The 23,349-nt window shown below is 38.3% G+C and overlaps 1 protein-coding gene across 1 annotated transcript; it reads left to right on the forward strand.

Moving 5' to 3' along the window:
- The first annotated feature begins 8,279 nt into the window (after nt 1-8,279).
- Nucleotides 8,280-18,934, forward strand: LOC106091040 (uncharacterized). Its single transcript, XM_059369973.1, has 4 exons — nt 8,280-8,380; nt 14,458-14,464; nt 18,387-18,557; nt 18,621-18,934. Exons 1-4 carry the CDS (start codon nt 8,280-8,282, stop codon nt 18,765-18,767), a joined length of 426 nt encoding a protein of 141 aa, XP_059225956.1. The 3' UTR covers nt 18,768-18,934.
- The last annotated feature ends 4,415 nt before the right edge of the window (nt 18,935-23,349 follow it).

Consider the following 23,349-nt stretch of genomic DNA (forward strand, 5'->3'; position numbering starts at 1 on the left):
TTGACAAATTGTGTGGGACTTAACGTGAATAAATTTTTTGACGGTGTTCTGCAATATTGAAAGCATGCTGGACCCACTAATGCCAAAGGTTGCCTCAATCTCAAGATAGGTCACATAACGAACTTGCCGAATATCAGTTGGCGCACAGCATCAATGGTTTTTGGAACAACAACTGAATTTGGACGACCTTCTCGAAATTCGTCTTGGAGTGAAATACGACCTCGGTTGAATTCACCATACCATCGATAAACACTGGTCCTTGGTGGAGTTTCATCGATACTGTTGTTGAGTTAATCCACGTCGAAAGTTGTAAAAAATAATCGCACGAAAATGTTCACGATTTAATTACAATTTTTGGGCGAGATGAATCTTTTAAGTTACTGTAAACAACACAAATAGCGCTCGCATGTCAAAACGTTCTGAGTTTGTATGTCCTCAAAAATGTCTAGCTTTACGATAGAGCTGTCAGTTGGCAGATTGTAACACAAGGATTGTCCAATCCCGAAATATAAATGGCAACCCTCGTTTAGATTTGATCCAGGCTAGGGTACAACTCTTACCAAATGGTTGTTTCATGCAATCTGCATGAAATCTGCCAATTGGAATTCTTTGCAACCTTTTACAAAATCAGAGATTGGAAAAAGAGCGGAGAAGATTGAGGGGCTTGGTAATCCTCTTATACCCTCCACCATAGCATGGGGGGAATACTAATTTCGTCATTCTGTTTGTAACTACTCGAAATATTCGTCTGAGACCCCATAAAATATATATATTCTTGATCGTCGCGACATTTTATGTCGATCTAGCCATGTTCGTCCGTCTGTCTGTCGAAAGCAAGCTAACTTCCGAAGGAGTAAAGCTAGCCGCTTGAAATTTTGCACAAATACTTCTTATTAGTGTAGATCGGTTGGTATTGTAAATGGGCCATATTGGTCCATGTTTTGATATAGCTGTTTTGATATAGAGCCTCTAGAGGGCGCAATTCTTATCCGATTTAAATGAATTTTCAAATCGGCCAATAAACTGCTATAGCTGTCAAAAAAACCGATCTTGGGTCTTGACTTCTTGAGCCTTTAGAGGGCGCAATTCTTATCCGATTTCAATGAATTTTTGCACGAAGTATTTTGTTATGATATCTAACAACTGTGCCAAGTATGGTTCAAATCGGTCCATAACCTGATATAGTTGCCATATAAACCAATCTTGGGTCTTGACTTCTTGAGCCTCTAGAGGGCGCAATTCTTATCCGATTTGAATGAATTTTTGCACGAAGTATTTTGTTATGATATCCAACAACTGCGCCAAGTATGGTTCAAATCGGTTCATAACCTGATATAGCTGTCATATAAACAGGTCCAGAGACTTGACTTCTTGAGCTTCTAGAGGGCGCAATTCCTATCCGATTTGTCTGAAATTTGGCATGACGTTTTTTATTCTTACATTCAACAACTGTGTCAAATAAGGATCAAATCGGTTCATAACCCGATATAGCTGCCATATAAACCGATCTGGGATCTTGACTTCTTGAGCCTCTAGAGGTCGCAATTATTATCCGATTTGCCTGAAATTTTGTATGACGGATCCTCTCATGACAGTCAACATACGTGTTTATTTTGGTCTGAATCGGTCTATAGCCCGATTCAGCTCCCATATAAATCGATCTCTCTATTTTACTTCTTGATAATTTAATTGTGGTCCAAACCGGACCATATCTTGATATCGCTCTAATGGTAGAGCTAATCTTTTCTTATATTCTGTTTTGCCTAAGAAGAGATGCCGGGAAAGAACTCAACAAATGCGATCCATGGTGGAGGGTATATAAGATTCGGCCCGGCCGAACTTAGCACGCTTTTACTTGTTTACGTTCGGCTAGTGAAATATATGTTCTGTAATGGCCACCTTAGTAAGAAAGTAGGGTAACCAAGATTCGGTCTGGTCGAACTAAGTCCGTTTTTTTTGTTAGTTCTCCTGCTAACATTCTTCTCATTAGACCGCTCTCTTTACTTTAAGCATAAATGAAAGTGAGATTAAGCTTCATCCAATTTTACCTCTCTGGAGAATAGTTATGCTCAATTTTGTGGCATTAAAAGTTTCATACGCTTGAGTACTCTTTTTTTGATAATTTGGCGTTGACAAACAATTACTTCAGGCAAAGACCTTCGAGACAATTCTTTTACCATGGATAAAATAATGAAAAAAGGAAATTAACTTAACGATGGGTAATTTTTACAACGTGATCTTGTACGCATTCGCCAAAATCAAATTTGTATACGTGTATGTGTGCATTGGCCAAAGTAAATGAACACCACCAGTTACGATAATGAGTGGGATGGCTTATGTTTTGCTAAAGCTAAGCTTGCTACGCAGGCGCAAAAAATTTTGTACAATTTACTTCCTACCAAAAATTAGCTATCGTTTCATTTGGTCTGAGTACAAAATTGCAGTTTGTGGATTTAATTTCTTGCAATGACAAAAGATGGAATTTGAGCTTGCTTCTTCATCGGTAGTAAGTTATTGTATTTATTTGCAGTAGGTACTTTGTTTACTTTTAAATTATGTTGAATGGAGGTATCAAATGTTAACCAACACAATGGTTGCGCCAGAAAATATAATAACAATAGTTTTGCCAAATTTTTGTTAATCATATTTATTTGCGAATGCTGGGGAATTACACTATGCAACACTATTTAAAAAAAGTTACAAATTACATATCATCTAACTCATTATGCTCTCCACCGCACGATGAGGGTATACCTATTTCGTCATTCCGTTTCTAACACTTTGAAGTATTGATCATATATAAATTAGAATTTGTGTTTGTTTGTGTGTTCCGTATAGACTCAAAATCGGGCGGACCCTCCCCTTGGCCCAAAAGTATTACCCAAAAATAAAAGTGGACTGATCGGGACAATACGGGATTCAAATGAAAGGTATTCAGGAGTAGAGTAAGAATTTTATAATAAAGATTGGGTCCAATTAACTGAGGGGCCGTCCCAGCCCTAAAACCCCCTAAAATAGGTTTATTTGAATATCATGGCAATATGGGACTCAAATGAAAGGTATTCGGTAGTAGATTACGAATATGGTCAGGAAGGAGGAAAAGGCTTTATAGTTTGTTGATACCATATGGGGGTGGATCCTCCCCCGTTACCTCCCCAAAAAAACACCCAAAATCAAAAGTGGACCCATAAGGACAATATGGGCATATGGCATACAAATTCTTGTCGTAGTATAGGGGGTCACCTCATCCCCACAAAAAAGCCCAAAATGGGCTCATTAGCCAATCACGGCTGTATGGGACTCGTTTCGTTTGTTTGTTCCATATAGACTCAAAAACGGCAGAACCAATTTTCTCGAAATGTTCGCATATTATGTAGGTTGGTCCGGGAGGAAACATAGGCTTTATAATTTTTCGATATCGGAAGGGGGTGGACTCTCCTCCCTCTTACCCCAAAAACGCCCACCAAAACCAAAAGTGGACCGATCGGGACAATATTGGTATCAAATAAAAGGTATTGGAAAATAGAATACGAATGTGTTACTAAAATTTGAGCCTAAGTACCCATCGGGCCGCCTCAACCCCAAAACTCCCCCAAATTACCATATTGGACGTTCAAGTCAATATGAGGCTCAAATTAAAGGTATTCGGGAGTAGATTTCGAATCTGGCATACAAAATCAAACCGAAGTATAGGGGGTCACCCCACCCACCAAAAATGCTGCAAATAGGGAATAAGACCTATTATGACTATATGGGACTCGGCTGAACCGATTTTCTCAAAATTTTCACAGATTGTGTTGGTTTGTCTGGAAGGAAACATAGGCTATGTAATTTTTATATATCGGTTGGGGGCGGACCCTCCCCCTTACCCCAAAAAAGCCACCCAAAACCAAAAGTGTACCAATGGGCACAATATGGGAATCAAATGAAATTGGTATTGGGTCCAAATACCCAGCGGGCCGCCACAACCCCAAAATTCCTGTAAACAGATATATAAGACGTTCATGTCACTATGAGTCTCCAATGAAAATTATTCGGCAGTAGATTACAAATATGACATTCAAAACTTAGATCCATGTAATGGGATACCCCAAATGGGCATATAGCCCCAAATGGCTATATGGAACTCAAATGAAAGATATTTTGGAGTAGATTACTAATATTACAATTTGCGTTCAAGTCTAGGTGGGGTTTTCCTCCTAAAAATACGTCAAATAGGTTAACTGACCTATGACAATATGAGCCTCAAATGTGAGGTAATTGAAAGTAGAAATCGAATTTAATATCTAATTTTAGGGTTACGTACTAAAGCATCCTCAAATTGAACTTCATTTCCGACTATGGCAATATGGAGTTCAAATATACGGTATTTGGGAGTAAAGAATGAATTTGATATCTATTTGCTGGGCAAAGTGTCGGTGGCCGCCCCAGCCCCAAAACACCCTCCAAACGGTTCATATTTACCGACCATGGTTATATGGGGCTCAAATTAAAAGGATTTGGGAGTACAGCACGAATTTAATATCCTTATTTGATTCGAAATGTCTAAGGTGCCATCCCTCCCCTTAAAGCTTTTCTCATTACCCTGATTTTTAAAAACACCAGATCTCGGAGATTGGTAATGCACTCTTACAGTCACCAAAAACAAAACATGGTTGCTATTGTTGGGATATATAGACCAATCACGACAATTATGAGCTCAAACGAAAGGTGCTTGAGAGAAAAAAATAACGATTTTCATATCCAATTTGGGGTGGAAATTGATTGATTTTCGAGAAATTGATATTCAATTTCTGGACAAAAATCTTGGGGTCCATCCCATGTCACGATTATGTCACTTTGGGGCTCACATAAAATGTATTTGAAAGTAAAGCTTGAAGCTTTTATTTACTTGGAGGCCCAAGTGTCTGGGTCTGTCTCACAAAGATTCGAACGCAGGCGTTCGGCGTCATAGGCGGACATGGGCTACAATGGCACGAATTCGATAACTACGTTCAGGGCGAAGTATCCCCACCCTAAAAATATATTAGAGCGGTAAAAAAGGCGCAGCGGAGCGGGTTCGGCTAGTACCCTATAAAGTATATATATTCGTGACTGCCATGACACTTTAGGTAGATCTAGCCATATCCGTCGGTGTCCGTTTGTCTAAAGCTTCCAAACTTTCGAACCAGTGAAGCGCGCAGCTTAAAAATTTTGCCAAACACTTCTTATGAATGTGGGTCGGTTGGAATTGTAAATGGGACAAATCGACAGCTGATTTTATTTCTGAAGCTTCTGGAGGACGCAACTCTTATCCGATTTGACTGACATATTGCACGGTGATTTACCATGTGTTCTCCAGCGTCTATTCTAAGTATGGTCAGAATCGGTCTTTAATCTCATGTTGCTTCCATATAAACCGATCTCCCGATTAGACTTCTAGAGCCTATATGGAAGGTATAAAAATTCAATTTCTCTTCTTTCACATGTTACAGCTGACATTCAAAGAGACTCAGAGTTTCTATAGGGTTACCTGCATGATATATTTGTGTTGCATAGTCAGTCTCTTGATTGCATAAAATATGATGTGCACATCTATGGCTACTCATCTTGAAAAAGTGTTTTTAGCATGTCATGAGGCTGAAGCTGCATGCATGGATCAAAGATTAATGGCTATGGACAGTGCTAATAATATATGAGTATATAAAAAGCACGCTCACATACACACACACAAACACAACAATTTATATGCTTTGTAAACAAAAGTGTCTTTTAAGAGTTACGTTTTGCCTATTATTATTGTTATTTCAAACTAAATAATGATTTATTGCTAACGCATACATTGACCAATATTTTAATGGAGATTATTAGGAATCGCTCAAGCATAGCATTTTCAACATACCTTTACACCTAGTTTACAAAAACAAAACTTCCTTGTTTAGTTTATAAATTTTAGTAACTCAATGTAACTTCACTCACAGTGACTCCCATAGAGATTGCATGCTGGTTGAACTAGCTTTTGTTATAATTATCTTCATATTTTTCTCTCTTTCTCTCAGAGATTATTAGCTCTTGGGTTCTCTTTGCAAAATTATTGCTCAATGTTGATTGATTTAAAAATGTGGGTAGGTTAACTTCTCTTTATTTCCTCATAGTAAACAAGTTATGGCCAAACCCAAGCAAGCTACTTAACAAATTTTTAATATTTTCTTATAGTAGTGATTCAGTGATTAAGCAGAGATCAAAGTGAACATATCAAATTTCATGTGAATATAATTTAACAATAACGAAAAATAAAAGATGGGGAAAAATTTAATTAAAATCAGTGTAAGTTATGGAGGGAAACAAAAAAACCAAGATGACATGTAAAAAGAAGTGGAAAATAAGATAATATTACAAAATAAACAAAAAATTTTGTGTACGAAATCCCTGTGAATGTCAATGTAACACCAACCGAGCCAAGTCGGTGTCTTGAGTTTTATTTGACCATTCATGCAAACCAAGGCAAACATTGTTTATGTTTAACAATAAAGCACAAAGCACGATATACAAAATGCGATATAATATTGGTAACAAGATCGTACTGTAAACAATTATTAGGCAACTTAAAATACAAACCAGTATAACAGACAAAATGTGCAAAATGGTGTTATTAACAAAATATTTAAAAGTGGAGAAAAAAACCCATGAAATTGAACAAAATGATTATTTGATAAACGTAAAAAGTGATAATGATCGTTCGGGATAAACAATTTGGTTGATTAATGGCAATATTCTAAGATCTTGATCGAGCATGCGCCAGCTCATGTAGAAGTTCAGCAATAGCAACCAAAAATGCAATTTTTGCCCATGAACGAATGTTCATGGGAACAGTCCGATTCAAGTTAAAGCTCAATGAAAAGGGGCCTCCTTTTTATAGCCGAGTCTGAACGGCGTGCCGCAGTGTGACACTTCTTTGGAGAGAAGTTTACATGGCATAGTACCTCACAAATGTTGCCTGCATAAGGAGGAGGAAACCACCACTTAAGATTTGGTCTGATGGTCTCGCCAGGATTCGATCCCAGGCGTTCAGCGTCATAGGCGGACATGCTAACCTTTGCGCTACAGTGGCCTCCATCAGGGTCACCAATTGTGGCAATACCATAAACGGGCATTGCACAGTGGGTTAAAATCGGAAAAAATTAGTAAACAATTTGCCGTTTGCAAACGGGGAGAGAGAGAGACTTTAAAAAATTGCAAATTCAATTTTCTAAAACAGTAAAATAATCAAAATGTTTTCAATTTTTGCCTAAACTCATAAAACTGATGACTGATTGGGGCATTTTGTCGAAGAATTCCGCGGATGAAGAGATATAACCCCATGAACTGCAGTCCGGTTAACTTTTCGATTAAAAATTTAAATTTTCTGATTTAAAACCACATGGAGATTTTTTTAATAAATAAATCAAATCACCCAAGGCTGCCAACTTATGAAAAAGTTGGGCAACCATTGATTTGGTAGCCATCTCAGTGGTAAACGCCAATCAACAAATACAAGATCACACATAGACAACAGAAAAAACTTTTTTTTTTTACCAAAAAAGCAAAAATTCAGTTTTTGAAATTTTTTGAATTTCAAACTCTGAAAATGCGGCGTTCCATGCTACTCCTCCCATCGGACGCCTCCAAAGGTGGTGGATTGGGGTAAGCTCAACAGATGCGACGGTTACCGCAGAAATAAAAAATGCGGGGCGAACCAACAAGTTAGCTCAAGCATGGGGTGTCCCGCTTGCACGGATGCGAATACAATCACGATGGGTCCGTGCAATAGGGTCGGCAGCGGATGAGCCAAAGTAAATTGCCAACGGTGGTGCTCGCAGATCGTCAGAAGATTCACCATCAAGAAAGCCCGGCGTAGTGGGTCGCTGGAAGCCCCAGCACAAGGCACCGGGCGGTGGCCCAATCCCAATCACATTTACAGAAACGTCAACAAGAAATAATGGAACTGACAACCTCCCGATGAGAACCCATGGATTCAGAACACAATTTATAATTGGAATATGGAACATCAGAACTCTCACAGAGGCATCGAGACTTTACCAAGTCCAGAACGAGATGTCAAACTACAACCCAGACATCCTCGGTTTAAGTGAAATAATATGGCCGAAATCTGGAACTATGGATCTTCAAGGTGGCTACCACTTAATTTTTTCAGGCATCGAATAAATGGGCCCACTCTTCTACTGTCACCGAAAGCAAAGCGAGTTCTTCTATCATAAGATTAGATTAAATTCAAAATTCCGCAAAGTAACCATTGTACAATGCTACCATTGTACAAATGCTACGCACCAACTGAACCCGATGACGAGGACACAGTGACACACTCTCTACCAAAAAGAGACATGAGAGTTGTCATGCCAAGGTAGGCAATAACAACAATAATCTACAATCAATCATGGGATTGCAAGGACTTGGCGACACAAGGAATGACAATGGCGACAGATTGGTTGATTTCTGCTCAAGAAACCTGGTCTTTATTGGAGTCACAAAATTCCCCCATAAAAATATACACAAATATATTTGGGAATTACCACATGGAAACACCCATATTCAGATCGACCACATACTTATCAGCAAACTCTTTCTGGGTTCGCTGTTGGATGTGAAAACTAGACGAAGAGTCGACATTGATAGTGTCCACATGCTCTTAGTGGCCATTCTATGTCTACGCCTAGTCGTCGTGAAAATTACTCAAACAAAAATCACAAAGTTCAACCTCTTAAACCTAAAAGACCCTGAAACAGTGCGCGAATACAAGGCAATATTAACGTAGAAGTTGCAAAATAACACCCATACATGGGCCGACATAACTGCAGCATGTACGGAGGCGGACACCTGTGCGCCGAAACCCACGCAGGAATATATATACGGCCCTATTCACCAACGAAGATATGGAGACCGTTCTGTTCTCTTTAAAAAACAGCAAATCAGCCGGCCCTGATAATATACCAGCTGGACTGTTGCAGTATGGGGCATACCCCATAGCTCAAACGATCACAATAATCAGGGAGGCCTAGGATACAAACGCTGTCCCCACGGATTGGAAGATAAATCTGGACCGATTTTCAAAATCAAGAGCGTTCATCCTTGGACCAAAAAAGTGACTTGTGCCAGATTTTGTGACAGTCGGACAGCAAATGCGACCTGTATCTTGATTACAAGAATTGATGGACAGACAGACAGGTGGACAGACGGCTATAGCTAAATTGAACCAGAAGGTGATTTTAAACCGATCGGTATACTTATTAATGGGTCTACCTCGCCTCCTTCTTAGCATTGCAAACAAACGTACAAAGTTATAAAACCCTGTACCACAGATTCGCAACAGTGGTTAACCTGTGAGATAAATACCTTAAGTTATCAGCCGTGTACATTTTATATCATCCGCCATAGGGTGGGGATTAACTAATTCCGACATTCCGTTTATAATCCATCAAAATCCTGATCTGAGATCCAACAAAGTTTATATATTCTTGGTCGTCTTGACATTCTTAGTCATACCCGTTCGTCTGTCTGTCGCAAGCACGCTATTTTTCGGAAGAGTTAAGCTAGGCGCTTGAAATTTTTGTATATTTCTATTAGGATAGGTTGGAAGTGTAAATGCGTCAAATTAGTTCATGCCTTGACATACTTCTAAATTTCCCATGAACATTCCATTAAGGAACAGGGGATACTTTCTTCATATCAATGAGTGCAGTCCTATAAAAGTTTAAGCTCAATGATAAGAGGCCTCCTTTTTTATGCCGAGTTCGAACGGCGTGTCGCATAGCGACACCATTTGGTGGAGAAGTTTTAACATGGCAGGACATATCACAAATATAGCCAGCATTTGTAAAGCGATAACCACCGCTGAGAATTTTTCTGATGTTCATGCTGGGATTTGAACCCAGGCGTTTGGCGTCATAGGTGGACGTGTTAACCTCTGCGCCACCGTGGCCTCCCCACGCTTTGACATAGACGACATATAAACCGATCTTCCGATTAGATTTTTTGAGCCTATTCTTATCAGATTTGGATTGCATGTAGCGTTGTGCTATGATGTCCAACAACTTTGTCGAGTATGGTGCAAATCGGTTCATAACCTGATATAGCTGTCCTATAAACCGAGCTCCCGATTGAATTCTTGAGCCTCCGAAGGGTGCAAATTTTATCAGATTTGGCTGAAATCATAAACGTGGTACTTTTGGATGACTTCCATGACAAGTACGGCCCTTATCGGTCTATAATTTCATATAGCACCTATATATTTGAAGAAATCATTCGAAGAACTTTTCACATGCGATCCATGGTGGAGGGTATATGTATAAGATTCTGGTGAACTTTGCATGCAAAAGCTTTCTGCTCTGCGGTAAGCCTTTCCGACTCCGCAATAAAAAGCAGGTCCGTTTTCATTGAGCATAAATTTAGGCGAAAGCCTCTGATGCAGCACCAGCCATTACAATTAATTTCCATATTGAGTTTATTGGACATGGGTGTGTATGATTATTTTTCGATAATTATGCCGATAGATATACCATACATCATACGTCACCTAGGTCACTATTTTACCATATAAAAATACTTGGCAAAAATGTATTTGCAAATCAAACCGCCAAATCATTGTAGCATACCAAGTACTTCTGACATATAATATGAGGAAACCATGGCTTGTACTGATGACTTAATTGCTGATACGAAATTTTGACAAAGTCCGCTATATATTTTTTATATTTTTCAAATATATACTCACCACATATATATATGCAAAACTTATTTGGATTTCGAATTCATATCAAAAATCTACTATAAATTATTTTTTTGAGCAAAAAAAAAACAAAAATCTGGTCAAAGTTCAAGGGTCGTTCTAAAGAAACTGCTGCTGGATTTGGAAATAACGCGCCAATTTGAGATAGTAGAAATAAAAAAAAACAACCGCATGCTGAGAACAAGTTCACGACTATCAGCATGCTCGCCGCTTCCTCACAGATGGCGCTGTAAATATGGTTGTTGCGGCTGTGAAGAATTTTAGGTCATTAATCGAAATTCATAAACAAATTTTAGATGACATTTATGGTAAAAACATGAACCCTATTCTGTGTCACTACTGTGAGTGTGATGCAGTGAATGTTTCGAATCTGAATTTCTTCCCGGTTCGGCTTAGCCATGTCCGTCTGTCACCGTATCTTTTCTGTGCTGATTGTACGTCTGTCTTTTTTGTATTCACCACCATAGGAAAGGGGTGTATTCATTTAGCCATTTCATTTTCAACACATCGAAGTATCTCTTTGCGACTCTACAAGTATAAATATTTCGAATCGTCCTAAAATTCTTAGGCGGTGTACTGCTGTAATCACGCTGTAGCTTTCAAAAATTGATTTGGCACATATACGTCTCTTTTCTGCACGTAGGTTAAGTTCTTGAATGAGTCAAATCGGAATATTCTTTAATATAGCTGCCATTTAGACCGATCTGCCAATTTAGGGTCTGAAATCCATAAAAGCTGCATTTATACCCGATTTCGTTGAAATTTCCAACAGTGAGTTGTTTTAAGCCTTCCAACATTCGACCCAAATATGGCCGATCTGTCGATTATGGATCGGTAAGTTATTTAGATTATGGATGAATAGTGAGTTATTTTAAGCCTCCCTTCATCTGACTAGATTATGATCTAGATCAAATTATATTTAGATATATTGGGTTGCCCAAAAAGTAATTGCGCATTTTTCATATAGTCGGCGTTGACAAATTTTTTCACAGCTTGTGACTCTGTAATTGCATTCTTTCTTCTGTCAGTTATCAGCTGTTACTTTTAGCTTGCTTTAGAAAAAAAGTATATTTGATTAAAATTCATTCTAAGTTTTATTAAAAATGCATTTACTTTCTTTTAAAAAATCCGCAATTACTTTTTGGGCAACCCTAGTTACCATATAGACCGATCTTTCAATTTAAGGTCTTAAATCCATAAAAAGCGGATATATTGCCCGATTTTGCTTAAACTATGACTTGTGTAAGAGCTCTCGGGACCTGAAATATGATCCAGACCAGACCAGACCCATAATAAAATAGAATAATTAATATATCAATGGTGGTGGGTATCCAAAGTTCGGCAGGGCCGAACTTAACACATTTGTACTTGTTTTCTGTATTTCGTGGTGATTGGGTAAGAAATATTGATTACTACAAAAACGAAAACAACAGATAGTCATTCATTTCAGAGATGATACGCGGACAGACGGACATGGCCTTTAGAGTCGCAACGGTCACTGCATCAAACGAAAAGAAGTGGCGCAGGGTAGATCTCGTATTTTAGCCATAAAGACCAACTAAAATTGTACTTTCTTTACTAATTTCATTCAAGGGCCTTAAATTTTCCATCTAATCCCTGGAGTGCTATATCCAACTTTGGACATTGTGTCGACACGGATTATCGTTAACTGAATGTCATTATATTTGGTAACTTGCTTATTGGTATCAAAAGTAAAATAAGGGAGGATATTCGTTTCCCTATTTGCAAAAAAAAAAATATTTCCGCTATAGCGCGGGACCTCATACGGACGAAGTTTGGATACCTTCACCTTATGGTGGAGTTCATACAAAATAAACAAGTTAAAATGCGATATGTTCGGCCAAGCCGAATCTTGTAAACTCATCACCATGGATTCTACTAAAAACTTACTCAAATGAACTTAGTTGAAGGGCGTACATTTACATTACGTAGCAAATTTCAACAAATCAGGCCATAATTGGACCATCTAGAAGACTAATAGGGAGATGGGTTTATATTGGGTTGCCCAAAAAGTAATTGCGGATTTTTTAAAAGAAAGTAAATGCATTTTTAATAAAACTTAGAATGAATTTTAATCAAATATAATTTTTTTACACTTTTTTTCTAAAGCAAGCTAAAAGTAACAGCTGATAACTGACTGAAGAAAGAATGCAATTACAGAGTCACAAGCTGTGAAAAAATTTGTCAACGCCGACTATATGAAAAATCCGCAATTACTTTTTGCAACCCAATATATAGAAGCTATATCAAGTTATAGATTGATTTGAGCAATATAACATGGATGTTGGAAATCATGGGAGTTACATCTTAATCTGAACCAATCTGCCTCATTAGCAATCCCCAAAGAACTACTTCAATACAATACAATTCTACATCCGGGCGATATTTGCGCATTTGAAGAAATTCCCCATGATATTTTTCTTAATTTTTTGAGTATTTTTGTTGTCGGAGATTTTAATTGTAAAATACTCAAAGCTTCAGCTTATTTTTTAGTCTGTTCAGCCTGTCGTAGATTGTGTTGTCTGTTTTGCAGAACTCTATGCCCATATCATTTGAGTTGCTTTTGAGTTGTAATTTGAACAGGTTAACATCCGGCCAGGTTCAGCGCTCTGCAATCTCTCCCCGTCGTTAACATTTGGGGTTTTTGACTTTCACATGAGCAGAAAGGAGTCATTTGTGGATTGTCACGATTACAAGAACATTGATTTGTCGGTGTGCTGAGTTACTGAATGGATTTTGAGTTCTTACCTATTTTTAACTCAACGGATGTCGATAGCAAGTGTTTTCTTTTCTCATCTCTGAAGTTTGAAGATTTCTTTTCATTTGTTTCCGGTGTCAGGGAAAGAGGTTTGTCCGTTGCTCATGAGTGGATGAACTCTAGAAATGTTATTTTTATCAAATCTTTAAGAGACCTGGCTTACTCGGAGTACCAATAGATCTCCCGAAAAATGGAGAACATTTTGTAAATATCGAAACAAGACAAAGTCTCTAATACGTAAAGAGGGACGGTTCAAGGGGCTGCGCGGATAGTTTGTGGAAAGTTCGTTCTTCTCCGTGCATCTCTATCCATTGTGGTGATAAAATGGTATTTAATGGGGATATTGTTGACGTCAGTACCTTTTTTCTTGTTCATGGCGATTTTTCTGATACAAACGATATTGTTGGCCTTGATTCATTTTCCTTTAATGAAAGTGGATTTTCTTTCATTTGTATCAGCATTGATGACATTGCCAATGCCGTTTCTAAACTCAAATCAAAGTCAGTTGGAGTAGATGGGCTATCTGTGCTAGTTCTGAACATTATTTTTCCTGAGCTAATTTTGGATTTAGTAAATGTCATTTTAAAATCTTTTGTTTTTCTAACTGCTCGAGTAGTTCCTATTCCTAAAGCAGTTTCTTTCAATGGTCTAGGTGATCTAAGGCCCATATCAATGCTACCCATTTAATCCAAGGTTTATGAGCACATTATGAAGAATCAATTTACAATCATCATGGATTTTGTATATATCGTAACACTACGACTTTACTTCTTGAGCTAATTGATTCTGTTAGTGCAAATAGTATTATTGACAGAGATAGTGTGTTGGTATTTCTTGATTTGACCAAAACGTTCAATTCCAAATGTTTGTTAAGTTCAATTTTTCCCAACCTGCATGCATACTTCTCCTCTCCTAGGTATAAGGTAGGTCTTAGTTTGTGGAAATGAATGGCAATGTATCATCTATTCCGCCTTTAACCTTCTTTTTTACGTGAATGATCTACTGGACAGATTAGATTTATCTGTTTATTCTATTTTCTTGTATGCGAATGATGTAATGCTCCTCTTCAGTGGTCAACGTGATTTTCCTTATGATTTGCAGGTCGGAATGAACCGTTGTTTGGAACAATGGACTAGTACCAATGTGTTATAGGTCAATCCCTTGAGTCTAAAGCATTGTTTTGGAATTCGTGCTTTTGATTTTAACCTTATGTTGGGAGATATTACAGTTTAATTTTTTCAATGAGCTTAAGTGCCTTGGAGTTTTACTAGATAGGAACCTAAATTTTGGAGCTCATGTTGATTGTATTCATATTGCGTAAAATATTTTCTATCAATATATATTTGGCACTTGGGATTAGAAGACGATTAGCTCATGCTTTACGTTAACTTTCTACTAAATGTGGTCTTGAAGTTGTGTCGGGTGTAAATACTTTTATTCGGTTTGTTTTTAATGTTCCCAGGAATTCATAAAGCGTTTTCTGAGTGTTTATTTTGGGAACTACATCAATCGTACTAAGTTGGGTTAGGTTAGGTTAGGTTGAAAAGAGGGTGCAGATATTAATTGGCCCCATGCCACTATGGACATATACCTATGCCAGTAATCGACATGTTGTGCGCTCTAAAAACTATTGGGTTGCCCAAAAAGTAATTGCGGATTTTTCATATAGTATACAAATTTTTTCACAGCTTGTGACTCTGTAATTGCATTCTTTCTTCTGTCAGTTATCAGCTGTTACTTTTAGCTTGCTTTAGAAAAAAAGTGTAAAAAAAGTATATTTGATTAAAGTTCATTCTAAGTTTTAATAAAAATGCATTGACTTTCTTTTAAAGAATCCGCAATTACTTTTTGGGCAACCCAATATAAGATAACCTCTAAAAAGAAATTCCGTGCTACTTACAAAATCCTTAATCGCTTTCAATACCACTCCCCCGAGTTGGTTCATGTCTGGTATTGTGTCTCCACCAAAGTGCCAGTATCTTTAAGAAGCGAAAGCCGGGCAATAACAAAGGAAATGCCTCAACGTCTCATCATCTTCCACGCATGCCCTACACATGCTATCACTTGCCGCACCGATTTTACATAAGTGAGCTCGTAGTCCTATGTGTCCCGTTATGATACCAATAGCCATACTGACCTCCTTCTTACTTCCTTTCAGTAATAGCCTCGTCTTCTCACGATCTGGATCCCCCTATAGGATTTTTGCCGTCCTATCGACCGTTTCACTGTTCCACAATATTGCATGCGCATTCGTCGCCCACTCCCTTAACTTGGACTGCGTCGACTCGAAAGGCTTCGGGTTATCCAAGTTTATTGACGGCAGTCCCTTGGTCTTCACCGCCAAATCGTCTGCCCTTTTATTTCCCCTCATTCCGTTATGGCCCAACACCCAAACGATGCGGATTTTGCCATCCTCAGAGAAGGCTTTAATCTCCTTCTTACACTGCAAGAATGTTAGTGGCCTTACCGTCCTGGATGTTATTGCCCTTATAGCAATTTTACTGTCGGTAAAGATGTTCACAATCGACGTCCTCGCGTTAGCACCACACCACTTCATGCATTCCGTGATCGCCCGGATCTCCGCTGCAGGACCGTATTATGGTCAGGCAGTCTAAAAGAGATCTCTGTCCCTGGGTTCTCAATATAAACCCCTGGGACCACTCTGTCCTCTGGCATTGATCCATCCGTGTTACATGATCTTCCAGATGGCAATGCTAGGGTTCCGTCAATCCAAGACTGTGCCTCTGGCAGCAGTGCCTCGCACTCGACTTCAAGGTTCATCTCAGGTATCCAATCGGATACCTCTTCCCTTCCTTCCAGGTTTTCTATCATCGCCTCGATTATACCGAGATGGTATGAGCTGCTCCCATTCTCAATCCATTCTCCCATCGCCTTAAGTCTCATAGCCACAGCGGCTGCCTCACACTTAATCTGTATGTCAACGGGTCAGATATCTAGAATAGTCTCCAGTGCCCTAGTGGGCGTGGTCCTCACCGCTCCGCCTATGCCAAGACAACATGTTCTCTGAACCTGTTGTATGGTCCTTATGTTGCACTTTTTCTCCATAACAGTCCACCAAACTACTGAGGCGTAAGTAAGTATTGGTCTTATCACACTCCTGTAGAGCCAGTGGACTATCCTCGGATTCAGGCCCCATTTCGAGCCTACGGCCCGTACACATAGTGCCCATTATCTGTGAGCCTTCGCAGTACGCTCCTGAATATGACACTTCCAATTCAGTTTCCTGTCCAAGATCACACCTAAGTATTTGACCTTGTCAGATATCGAAGTTGTGACACTTCCAATTTTCCTGTCCAAGATCACACCTAAGTATTTGACCTTGTCAGATATCGAAGTCGTCCTATTGAGGAAACGTGGTGCGTTAAATTGGCCCACCTACGTCTTCCTCGTGAACAGGCATATTTCAGTCTTCTCTGGGTTGACATTGAGACCTCTGGGTCATACGTCATATGGAAGACCCTTTCGGACCTTCTGCATAACTTGCCTTACCGGGCTTGGGTATAACACCACCCTTGCTTCCTGCCAGGCTTTCGGAGTATATGCAAGTCCTAGGCACGCTGTGAAAATTTTGGCCAGATGAGGCACCAGATAGTCTTCCTCTTTCTGTAGTAACGCCGGAAATATTCCATCAGGTCCGGGTGACTGAAAAGGGTTTGAAGCTCCTCAAGGATACCTTCACCATGAATTCCGTAATTATAAACCTTCGATCAACGTCATTATTCCAAGCTTCCGGTGTCTCCGTGAGTCCCTTTGTATCCTGGGGAAAATGGGTTCTCATTGTCTCTGCTCTCACTCCCATGTCGTCTACTAAAGTTTCGGTTTGGACATGGGTTTTTGAGAGAAACTTTTTTATCTTGGCGGCGTCATTAACGCTATCGACCTGTTCGCAGAAAAGCTTCCAGGCTAACGTTTTGCCGCTCTGGTAATCTTATTGTATTCCTTGAGCCATGTGTAATACACATCCCAATAAACGTCCGCTTTTTTACGATGTGCTCTGTTAAAAAGTCTGCGGACCTCTTTCCCAATATTGCGAATCTCCCCGGTCATTCAGGGTTTTTCTTGGCCTGATTTTCTTTCCCGAAGAGGACAACTATCTTCGAAGGAACCCACCAGTGCAGTCGCAATCCTGTTGATATTTTCGTCAATGTCTTTTATGCTTGAACAATCTAAAAATTCCTTAGGTGAGGTAGCTGTAAAAATAGGCGTACTACCATGTAGAGCACAAAACTCCCATGCCATTCAAGACTTGAAACGGAGGGCAGAATCCCCCGGTCAGGCAAAAAAAAAGTATTTTAATTTTTTTTTGGAAAACTTATTTTAGAAAATTCGGTACTTATTGATTTATTTCATCATAAAGTAGATGATGTCGGTAGGCTAGATGATGCGTGCAAGACTACCAAACATGAGATAATGAGTTCAATACTCTGCGGCACCAAAATTATTAAAATTTGTTTTTAAGGGTAATTTAAGGTAAAGTAGAGAGAAAAACCCGAGAGTAGCAGTAAAACGAACGAGACAAAGCAGCGCAAGCCGAACAAAAAAAAAAAAAAAATACGCCACCAGTGGAAGCAAAGCACATGCCATGGCTGGTTAGATGTTATTTTGCCTTGCTTATGGATATATTGTTGTTGTTGTTGTTATATGTTGGCTTGCAAAGAGTGTCTTTCAACAATAAATTTGTACTTTGGGTCGTTGAAATTCAAGATAAATTGTTGCAGGAAAATTAACAATTTTCGTAATTGTTTTTTCGACCAAAGTTGTTGTTTTTCAAAATTATTTTTATCTGTGCTATATATAGCTTTATATTTTTTTTCTTATTTACAGTTTATTTTACTAATTGCTTATTTGCAATGCCATCAGACGGAGGCATTTGTGTATCGACTACTTTCCGATGTGCTTCAAAATAATGTAGCCGGAGCTCCAGTCTTGCATGAAAGAACTGAATGGACTTTTGATCCAGAATCTGCCAAAAATGCCAGAGCCTTATTTTATGAGGTATTTGTGAGGTTTAAAAGACTAACTTAATTTTTGTGCAACTTTTTGTTTTTGATTTTTTAGACCAATGGATTTCGTGGTGAGAAATACATAGAACGTATTGGCGTCGGTGAGGATGGAAAACAAGATCTGCGTAGAGCAGAGCAACAGGAGCGCGACTATGGACGTTTAAATGGGGAACATTGGATTAATTATCCAGCACCACAATAGTATTTGGAATGGGTGCTGTAGTTTGCTATGCCAAGGATTGCCGGCATTTGAAAAATAAAATTCAACAAATGCTGTTTAGAATGGTATTTTGTTGTATCATAAATGTATTCAAAAGTATCATTGTTATTTATTATTTAAGAACATTATGCTACTTACGATAACATTTCATCAAGGACTCTCTGTTAACTTATAAATTATTTTGCCAATTAATCAAGCAAAGTTACTGATTCAATATATAAATAAAAAAAAGGTAAAAAATTTAAATTTATTTATTTTTTTTAAATTTAAAAAAATTTAAAAAATGCAGAAAAAACCCTTAACAATAAATTTAACAATTTAAACAAAGTTACTGATAAAATAAATAAATAAAAAGTTATGAAAAGGACAAAACAAATAATTAATCAAAATGATTGTAAATCGAAGATTTGTACTGTCGTTCATTACTCAAAATTTGAATACTATTGCGAAGCTTATTTCAGAGACGTATAGCATTAACAAAGAACTGTTGTTCAGCTACACGATATTGATGACGTTTTTGTAGCACTTGTTTACCACTTGTAAAAAATGCAAATTTTGCCCATGAACATTCCAGTAAGGAACAAGGGAAAACTTCTCACATATCAATGAGTGCAGTCCGATTCAAGTTTAAGCTCAATGATAAGGGGCCTCCTTTTTATAGCCGAGTCCAAACGGCGTGCCGCAGTGCGACACCTCTTTGGAGAGAAGTTTTACATGGCATAGTACCTTACAAATGTTGCCAGCATTAGGAGGTGAAAACCACCGCTGAAAATTTTTTCTGATGGTCTCGCCAGGATTCGAACCCATGCGTTCAGCGTCATAAGCGGACATGCTAACTTCTGCGTTACGTGGGGTAGTACAAACACTAATAAGCGAGGCCACGCCCTAGCAGAGTTCTTGAATACTAACGATCTAATAACACTTAATATTGGTAACATCGCTACCTTTGTTAAAAGGATAAGGGAGGAGGTTTTAGATGTGACAATGTGTTCGAAAAAATCTAATCGATAACATTAAGGATTGGAGGGTCTCCATCGAGCATTCCTTCTCAGGCCATCGCTACATTTCGTTTAGAATTGCACGACCAGCGCCGAATCCGATAAGCTTCCGTAATAAGTTGAAAACCAATTGGCCAAAATTAAGAAGACCACTCAGAAGAAGACTTGGGCAAGACACTGACGACAATGTCAAGAGGATTACGACTGCACTAGTGGAGTCTTTCGAAGATAGTTGTTCTCTTCGAGAAAGGAAATCAGCCTCTAGGAAGCCTTGAGGAGCTTCAAACCATTTAAGTCACCCGGATTTGGAATATTTCTGGCGTTACTACAAAAGGAGGCCGACTATCTGGCGCTTCATCTGGTCACAATTTTCACAGCGTGCCTAGGACTTGCATACAATCCGAAAGCCTGGCAGAAGGCAAGGGTGGTGTTTACACCCAAGCTCGGCAAGTCAAGTTATGTGACACCAAAGGCCTACAGGCCTATAAGCCCTACGTCCTTATTACGCAAAACTATGGAACGCATTGTGGACATAATGATAAAGAGTAGGACATCCAGCGAACATCTTAAACACAAACAACATGCCTATGTCATGGGAAGGTCGGTGGAGACTGCCCTGCACGAGGTTGTGCATAAAATAGAAGAATCCTCCAATGCCAAGACTTACACATAAGCGGAGCTTTTTCATCCATTCTGACAACATGACCTAGCCAACGCAGCCGTTGTATTTTGATGCGTGTAACTATGGCGTCATACAGCTCGTGGTTCATACGTCGCCTATATTCTCCATTAAAGCATACTGGTCCATATATTTTACGAAGAATCTTCGTCTGTCGAGAGGTGGCCTTGTTTCTAAACTGCGTTCTTCTAGCCAGATGGATGATGCATACGCCTTATCAGCGTGTCGTCTCCCAAGGTTTCTTGTAGATGAAACAATCTCAATTGGGGCTCCAGCAATTGCCACATCAAGATTGGGTGGCATTGTTACCCGATTTCTACCAATCACAAGGCACTATGACATTACTGGATTTAAAAGTAGTTCGTTGGCGTTTGCCCACGTATTTATCCTATCCAAGTCACTATTGAGGGTCATTGTTATATAAGGAAAAAAGGAGTGGACCCTATACAGACCCCTGTGGAACATATCTTGAGACTGGAAGATAACTAGAACGTCGGCTATCAACACATATCGATTGGCTTCTATTCGAAAGATAGGAAAGTATAAGATCCATGTTCTTTCAGAAAATTTAAATAAATGTCTCAGTTTAAGGAAAAGTATAATGGGATCAACGACTTCGAATCATCTAAAATTACAAGAAATGTAACTTTATCAATTAATACCACTCCTTACATCTTCAACTACTTACTGGATACCAGATTGAAAATCTGTTAGCAACGATTTATTCGCAATATATCCTGATTTTTTCCCGTTGGCTAAAGTCTCAAATATCTTAGACATGTATGGAAGTATTGCTATTGGCCTAAATTTCTGGTTATTCTTTGGTATTGGCACTATCCTTGCCCGTTTCCAAGACTGTGGATAGCAACTCCTTAAAATAATATTGTTAAAAAGATGGCACATATACGGAAGAATAAAGGGTAGTATTATCACAAAAAATCTCGGGTCAATACCATCAGAACCAATGGCATTAGACTTTATCAATTCTACAGCGCTAATGATATCGCTTTGTTCAAAACGCTCAAGATCATCAAGACGTAAGTCTGGCGATGTGTTGTTACTATTATGGTCTACGTTATTAAATACACTGTCATAGAAATGTACGTTTGGCTCAGGAAAAGATATGTTCAAGAAACTCCTGTTAATTTCATCCAAATCAACATGACTACCAATTGATGTATTATCACTTTCTATTCCAATAGACTTAATATGTCTCCAAGTATCTTTCGTGTTCAATGCCTCTTGAAATTTATGACTAAAATAATCAAATTTTTTCGTCTTTATACAAGAAGTGGTCTGATTCCTCGATGATGCTTGTAATCATTAAATAGTTAAAGTGTTCTTAATCGCTTCCATCGAGAGTGCGTACAATCTCTAATATATATATCAATACTTTAATATCATTATCAAATTACTGATTCCCATTCGTAAAAACAGTTCGGGTCTTCATTGGAATACATCTGTTGAAAATCTGACCCACATTACGTTCAAGAAATGCAATCTGTTCGTCCACGCAATACATGCCATCAAGCTCCTGTCACACAACGATGCCAATTTCACAAAGTAGTGAGTTATAATCGATGTTCGTATATGATATACTTGTATATTCCATTGGAACGCCATAAGTCAAAAAACATAAATCCTGTTTTGAAAATAGGGGCGCCGACAATTGATCATATAGCTTCACATCAGTCTTGGAACTTACGAAGTCTAGAATAGAAATATACAAATCTCAAATAAATTCATATTCGTTAGTCATTTGGCATTACAAGCTTTTCCCACCGATAAGACATATGCTAAATACCTTACTTTCCATTTAGTATCGACCATCTAAGTTACCAATTTTGATTTGATTTTTTTTGATTTATTAAATTAACTTCCACCACAATCATTTAGAATAAAAAGAGGAACAATGCCTTCAAGTAGAGGTTTTGTTGTACGCATAAACTATATAATGCACTTGCTACACATTGTCCTTGTTAATTACAATCATAGAATTACAATTTCATATTTACACAAATGCATTTCACTGCAAAGTTCTCCTTGTACAAGTATTTGAGTATGTGCATGACATACTTATATGCACATACAAACCTTCTAAGTGAGAGTGTATATGTGCCTGCTTGTGACAGAATTAAAACTGATTTGTCATTGGCATTCTATGCCAACAAGTGATTAAATAGAAGAACTAGAAAAAAAACGAGGCACACTCTCACACACCCATACATTTACATGCCATTATAATTTCATTCAGTGTAATTTGATGTTGGTGTGGGTTATAAATCTCATCTGGTTTTAATAAACGTTATTAGCGTATTGTTAAATACCACTACTTATTAGCTTACATTTTAAGCATTCATACACATACACACATACATTCATTAAGTCATTAAGTGGCAATGCACATATGGGTCATTCCAAGTAGTTTAAAGAAAGTCAACAAATTATTAGATTACACAGAAGAAAATAACTTTTAGAAAAAATCAAACAAAAAAAAAAAATAATTTGTATGTGAAACTTTAAAGTCTCAGCGAATTTTAGCATTGAATCGAAGGTGTTGAAGTAGGCTTGTAGAGATTTAACAAACAAAACTATAGAAAATTTGTTGATTTCCGCAAATTCTTTAGTTGAAGTAGTTGTTAAAATAGGCGTACTAACATGTAGCGCACCAAACTCCCATGTCATCCATGGGTTGCAAACCTAGGTTCCAATTCCCCGGTCGGTCAAAAATAATATTTTATTTTTCTTAACATATTCCAAAAAATTTAGTATAATACAAATAAGAGCGTGCTAATTTCGGCCGGGCCGAATCTTATATACCCCGCACCATGGATCGCATTTGTCGAGTTCTTTGCGGCAAACAAAGAAAAATGGAAAAGAATTGTTA

The sequence above is a fragment of the Stomoxys calcitrans genome, chromosome 5 (assembly GCF_963082655.1).
Source record: "Stomoxys calcitrans chromosome 5, idStoCalc2.1, whole genome shotgun sequence".
NCBI lineage: Eukaryota > Metazoa > Arthropoda > Insecta > Diptera > Muscidae > Stomoxys > Stomoxys calcitrans.